Raw genomic sequence first — 7,500 nt, 5'->3', positions numbered from 1 at the left:
GTTTCTCTCACAGAATCTGGCAACACTGTCTTGTGTCCACACAGGTAGAGGAAGGGGGTAAGGCGGACCGCTTAGAGCACCCCCTACAGGCTGGGGACGAGATGATTATCATTAACGACGTGGAGCTGAGTGGATTCAGACAGGAAGCAATATCACTGGTCAAGGGATCCTACATGACCCTACAACTCACCATACGCAGGTAAGAACACTGTGTGTGTGTGTGTGTGTGTGTGTGTGTGTGTGTGTGTGTGTGTGTGTGTGTGTGTGTGCGTGTGTGCGTGTGTGCGTGCGTGCGTGCGTGCGTGCGTGCGTGTGTGCGTGTGCTTGTGTAATACTACTACTAGTAATAATAATTGGCTAGTTTATTATATAATTATAATTTAGCTATTATAAGCCACTCTGTAAGTTGGAAAGTTGGCTTCAAGTGCAAATTGAAAGGTGCTTGCAGCTTTTGCACAGAAATTACTTCCTTGTTTTTATGAAATCATTACCCTGCCTGCAACAATGTGCTTTTCCGTTTGTTTGCAAGTAAGATAACTTTAGAACGGATGGACAAATTGTCATGAAATGTGTTGGTAATGATCAGATCAGGTTGGCCCAAAGTGATGGTTCACTTTTGGGTCGAAAAGGTCAAGGTAGTATAGACCCCTGGGGGACTCCAGTTAACCAAGTGCCTACTTGTTGTCAATTATTTGTACGAGCTCTTGTTTTATTGGATCTTGTTTATTCGATACGCTTATTTTTTTTAGCTCTTGCTCATTTGATTTTCCTATTTGTCTCATCTGTTTAAGAAAGTAGGTAGCTGATATATTGCACTTTTACCTTAGCGCTAGGTATACTCTTAGTTGCTTGTTTTAGAAGAGAATGCACTTAAGACTTCTGGTGATATTAGTATAGTTTCCTTGCCTACCTATGAATACACTTATTGTAGCTTTGGATAAAAGCGTCTGCTAAATGACTGTAATGTAATGTAACTAGAAGTTCGGGCCGCTACGCGGCCCGAACGTCTAGCGTGACGCGTCGTTCACTTTGCAGTGCCACCTTACAGGCACCTCACAGTGTGAGAGAGAGTTTTGTGCTCTCCTAAATCCACGGCAGGCTTTGAAAGTACCCACTTCAGAAAGAGGTGACGTGCATCACCTCTCCAATGACCAAAACCCACTTTGTGATTACTCAGACCTGGTATGGCAGACCTGTGGGGAGTGTGCAGTGGTGTACAATGTGAAAAGATAGTTGAAATCGCAGGAGATGAAGTTAGCAGTTTATTTGTGTAAAGGGTCGTCGGCGTGGGTTGTGTTGAGGATGGAAGCCGTCGAACTGGTGCATCCTACCTATTTATAGGTAGGATGTGATGTCATGCTGTCGTGAGATTACGTCACACTGGCGTGTCTCATCGTGATGTCACGACCGTGATGTCATATGACGTCACACTGGCCACATACAACGTTCGTACATACTGACAACCGACATGGCGCAGGATTCAAATTGTATATATACTAGAAGTTCGGGCCGCTACGCGGCCCGAACGTCTAGCGTGACGCGTCGTTCACTTTGCAGTGCCACCTTACAGGCACCTCACAGTGTGAGAGAGAGTTTTGTGCTCTCCTAAATCCACGGCAGGCTTTGAAAGTACCCACTTCAGAAAGAGGTGACGTGCATCACCTCTCCAATGACCAAAACTATGGAAGCCGTCGAACTGGTGCGATCTGACGGCATCCTAGAATTTATAGATAGGATGTGATGTCATGCGTGATGTCATGCTGTCGTGAGATTACGTCACACTGGCGTTGTGTCCATATTCGGAGTGATGCAACGTATAGGTAGGATGTGATGTCATATTGTCTCATCGTGATGTCAGATTACGTCACACTGGCGTGATGTCAGATTACGTCACACTGGCTACATACAACGTTAGGTAGGATGTGATGTCATATTGTCTCATCGTGATGTCAGATTACGTCACACTGGCGTGATGTCAGATTACGTCACACTGGCTACATACAACGTTACAACGTACATACTGATGGCGCGTCACACTGGCGTGATGTGGCGTGATGTCAGATTACGTCACACTGGCCACATACAACGTTCGTACATACTGACAACCGACATGGCGCAGGATTCAAATTGTATATATAGATACTAGAAGTTGGGGCCGCTACGCGGCCCGAACGTCTAGCGTGACGCGTCGTTCACTTTGCAGTGCCACCTTACAGGCACCTCACAGTGTGAGAGAGAGTTTTGTGCTCTCCTAAATCCACGGCAGGCTTTGAAAGTACCCACTTCAGAAAGAGGTGACGTGCATCACCTCTCCAATGACCAAAACTATGGAAGCCGTCGAACTGGTGCGATCTGACGGCATCCTAGAATTTATAGATAGGATGTGATGTCATGCGTGATGTCATGCTGTCGTGAGATTACGTCACACTGGCGTTGTGTCCATATTCGGAGTGATGCAACGTATAGGTAGGATGTGATGTCATATTGTCTCATCGTGATGTCAGATTACGTCACACTGGCGTGATGTCAGATTACGTCACACTGGCTACATACAACGTTAGGTAGGATGTGATGTCATATTGTCTCATCGTGATGTCAGATTACGTCACACTGGCGTGATGTCAGATTACGTCACACTGGCTACATACAACGTTACAACGTACATACTGATGGCGCGTCACACTGGCGTGATGTGGCGTGATGTCAGATTACTTCACACTGGCCACATACAACGTTCGTACATACTGACAACCGACATGGCGCAGGATTCAAATTGTATATATAGATACTAGAAGTTGGGGCCGCTACGCGGCCCGAACGTCTAGCGTGACGCGTCGTTCACTTTGCAGTGCCACCTTACAGGCACCTCACAGTGTGAGAGAGAGTTTTGTGCTCTCCTAAATCCACGGCAGGCTTTGAAAGTACCCACTTCAGAAAGAGGTGACGTGCATCACCTCTCCAATGACCAAAACCCACTTTGTGATTACTCAGACCTGGTATGGCAGACCTGTGGGGAGTGTGCAGTGGTGTACAATGTGAAAAGATAGTTGAAATCGCAGGAGATGAAGTTAGCAGTTTATTTGTGTAAAGGGTCGTCGGCGTGGGTTGTGTTGAGGATGGAAGCCGTCGAACTGGTGCATCCTACCTATTTATAGGTAGGATGTGATGTCATGCTGTCGTGAGATTACGTCACACTGGCGTGTCTCATCGTGATGTCACGACCGTGATGTCATATGACGTCACACTGGCCACATACAACGTTCGTACATACTGACAACCGACATGGCGCAGGATTCAAATTGTATATATAGATAGATAGATGTAATGTAATGTAATCAGTAGTGTCCCTCCATTGCAGACTAAAGGCCAGTCCACACCAACGCAACTCCTTGCAACAAAACCGATTTAGAGACCGTTGCAGCGGTCTGGACTGACCCGTTGCAGGCCGGTGCCATTTGGAGATAATGGTTGCAAGTAGTTCCATGTTGCAAGTAGTTCCATGTTGCAAGTAGTTGCAAGTAGTTGCATTGGCGTGGACTGGCCTTTTAAAACCTGATTAATGCTTAGTCACACAATGGTGTCACACCACACCCCGAAAACAAGCTGGCGTTGCCATGCCATGGCACTGTGCCAGGGTGAGCTAATTATTTTTAATATATTGCTGCATCATCCGGCGGCATGTTTTTTCTTGCCCACCAACATTTGATGCTAGAAATGTGACAGCAGGGGCTTTAGTGTAAATGTATCTGTCTAGGTCAGTGTTTCCCAAACACTAGGGGTCGGGACCTATTTGTTTTGACCCATTTTTATGGGTTGTGAGTAAATATCCAGTTTGTTTTTTTCCCACAATTTATTTTTATTATTTCAAAGGATTAATGGAAAAAAAGGCAAATTTAAAATGTTCGGAGATAATAAGAATTTCTAATATCTTTCAAAAGAACTTCATATATGAAAAAAACCTTTAAGGAGTAGCCTAGTGAAAATAGCAGATCTACATGCTTACGACGTGTCACAATGTGCCACGTTGTGAGCTTGTAGATCGGATATTTTCACTAGTTTGATGTCATAAGACATCAAATTCACCTTTTGGGCACCAGCTAAGCGACACGTTTTGAGCTTGTAGATAGAAGTAACAGTTTTGGACAGAGACGGTATAATGTTTAACGTTTGGGGGGAAATAAATGATTAAACGTATAGTCTACCAGCCCTGCCACCAGAGCAGAGATATAAGAGTGCAGTCTGTACCGACTGTATTATAATGGTAGGCTATTAATTATGCCACAGGGCCCGTTGACGGAGCAACAATAATATTTATTCAGCATCTGATATGTTATGGTGCTGTTACTTCCTAGGGTTCATCAGTTGCAGTGGCCCACACACACACACACACACACACACACACACACACACACACACACACACACACACACACACACACACACACACACACACACTGTGTGCTCTGTGTGCAAATTCACAATACCCCCAATACATAATTAATTATAACACACCTTAATCCATTAAGACCAGGAACGCATCTGTGTCATTTTAAGATTTCTTTGGCTATTCAAAAATAGTAGATATACAAGCTCTGCCGCGCTATGAGCTTTCTTTTATTTTGTTTTATGTCTGCAAATCTTTGAATATATATATATTCATTTTCAACTACAATCTTTGCTTCTGGGGGTCCCTGGAACAAAATATTTTGAGATGGGGTCCTCGGCTAAATACCCGGTCTTAAAGGGTTAAAGCAATGCAGTACATCTCAAATAACTGTTCCAGGGTCCAGCATTACTATCAGCTTGTCTTAGCTTGAGTTGATCATAGATAGATACATAGATAGATAGATAGATAGATAGATAGATAGATAGATAGATAGATAGATAGATAGATAGATAGATCGATAGATAGATAGATAGATAGATAGATAGATAGATAGATTCCATCCCACTGGCTTACAGGCTACATACACTGTGCAGCTGGATAAAACACAGCCATGGTTTTAGAATGCAGACAGCTGTCCCTCATCATGTCCTTCAGATTGCTTTTGGCAGCGCTAATGTCTTAATGTTGCCAGAAGCACAAATTGTTAAAGGAACACTTCACCCCGGCTGTGGATGGTTCAGAAATGTACCTGCCAATGACATCACTGGTGGTGGTGATCATTCCAAGCTAAATGGAAACCACAGCCTTTCTCTTCCTGGAAAGATAAATAGATGTTCCATCAATTAAAACAAAAAAATACATTTGAAATCTAGCTTGAAATGACCACTGATCAACGAAGCAACTTTCAGACTGTCAGTGGCCCCGGGAATCGATTCCCAGTCACACTCCCTGGAAGTGAGTCCTTCCTTCCTTCCTTCCTTCCTTCCATCCTTGCTTCCTCCATTCCTCCCCTTAACCCCCCCCCCCCTCCCCTCCTTCTGTCCTTGCTCCCTCCCAGTCAGTAAGTGTATGATAATGTGGAAGCTGTTGAGGATGCTGCCGTACTTTATGTCCTGGTTCAGAGTCCAAGACGGAGCTAGTCACCTGCAACACAAACACACACACACACACACACACACACACACACACACACACACACACACACACACACACACACACACACACACACACACACACACACACACACACACACACACACACACACACACACACACACACACACACACACACACACACACGCAACATATGATAACGGATGTTACATTGATTTCATAGTCAGATGGTTTGGTATATGTACACAGTAGAATCAGCAGCAGACACAATAGAAAAGTCTAGCTAACAGCTGCCACTCGTGATTCACTTTTCCCTGGAAGGGAGTGTGTGTGTGATGTAAGGTAGAACTTTAGACTCAGAGACACACACACACATACACACACACACACACACACACACACACACACACACACACACACACACACACACACACACACACACACACACACACACACACACACACACACACACACACACACAGACAGAGTCACAGACATACACTTGGTGCTTTGCAGGAAGATAAAGCAGGGACGCAACGTGAGAGGAGAGGAGACAAGGAGAGAGGTTGCGGTGACTTATAGCTGTCATTATTACTGTTGCGTATGTACAGTCAGTTCATAAATAGGTTCAGATCCTACATACACCACTTGGAAATGAGTTCTTCAAGAGGCCGGGTGATCTTCTTCTTCTTCCAGCGTGGATTAGGATGCATTCTGTGGAGGCAGGAGGAGGATGGAACTGCGTTGGTGTCACTATAAGAAGCAGTAGACCACCTCACTCCCTGTTTGTTTCTGCTTCTGTTCTTTGAGGTATACTGGTTGGGGTTGATCGAAACAAACGTGTTTCCTTCTTCAAATCTTCCATCTCTTCAAATGTGATTTTTTTTTTGTTCGGGCATCGAACCTGCGACTCGCTGTCAGGCTGCATTTGAACCTATAGTATGTGGTATGCGCCTTAACCGCTAGGCCAGCGGCGCCCCTGCAGATGTTGTTTATGCATACGCCATTTGGACTGCCAACGGTCGTGAGGGTGCGATTTGATGCCACATTTCCAGAGACAGACAGTTTCGACAACAATAACATCTCAAGGAAATCCTTTTTTTTTTAAAGGCAAGGGAAACCATGTGTGAACCTCTTTGGACTTTGGTGTGTTTGTTCTAGACATGTACTATTGACTATGAAGGATATCAAACATTGAGAATACATTCTGGAGCATTGTTTGTTAGTAGTTGGGTGTACAGTCACTCACTACTGTGGACTCAGTTTCCCATGAGCACCGGCGGCCTGCTGGCTGTCACATGACATGAGGGCCACTGTGCTAAAAATGAAGGAGAATCCAGAGTCAGACACTGGGAGAGACTTTAAGAGGTATGTTAAATGAGCGCTAATAGCGTCACAATCATTTTAACCACTTAAACCATACTTTATACTTTGGGTATTCAAAACTAGTAGATATACAAGCTCACTTGTATATCACTTCGTGCCGCAGTTTTAGAAAAAATCGTGAAAAGTTGTGCAAATCTTTGAATTTATATGTGTGTGTGTATTTTATCTCCATTTTAAATCCTTTTAAGATTAAAATAAACAATTCACAAGTCACAGGCAGAACAAATCAAATGAATTTGAACCATTTTGAACATGGTGGTAAACTACACAGCCACAGTGCATGTCTCTGACTCTCCCAGACAGGCTGGTCAGTGTCAGTGGGTCAGGCTTGAATTAATAACACAATAGATGGGTAAATGCAGAAGAGGAATTTCATGCATATGCAAATGTGCAGCGACAAATACCTCATCAACCACAACAATGAACAGCTGCTAGCTCGTCAACACAGTCCACATACAGCAGATCCTTCTAGAATGTCACATTTTCACCCTATAGCACATGGGTTCCCAAACTGGGGGGGTCGGACAAACTATTTTGGGGGGTCCCCAGATGATTAGCTTAATGTGCAACATTGTTTTCTCACTCAACAGTAAACAAGCCAACATATAAGCGTATA

At 44.2% G+C, this 7,500-nt stretch overlaps 1 protein-coding gene and 1 long non-coding RNA gene across 2 annotated transcripts in view; one reads left to right on the top strand and one right to left on the bottom strand.

Moving 5' to 3' along the window:
- The window catches only part of LOC311037530, a 439,052-nt gene that overhangs the window by 191,320 nt on the left and 240,232 nt on the right, over positions 1–7,500 (bottom strand). The window lies entirely within an intron of this gene.
- Positions 1–7,500, top strand: part of shroom3 (shroom family member 3) — an 83,256-nt gene that overhangs the window by 14,699 nt on the left and 61,057 nt on the right. The window contains 1 exon segment of the mRNA XM_084046037.1: positions 45–199. Within this exon segment, the coding sequence (XP_083902163.1) occupies positions 45–199 (155 nt within the window).

This window comes from Gymnoscopelus microlampas (assembly GCF_963454915.1).
Source record: "Gymnoscopelus microlampas genome assembly, chromosome: 21".
In the NCBI taxonomy this organism is placed as follows: Eukaryota; Metazoa; Chordata; class Actinopteri; order Myctophiformes; family Myctophidae; genus Gymnoscopelus; species Gymnoscopelus microlampas.
The sequence above is the reverse complement of the archived record's forward strand: the minus strand, read 5'-3'. Positions and strand labels throughout refer to the sequence as shown.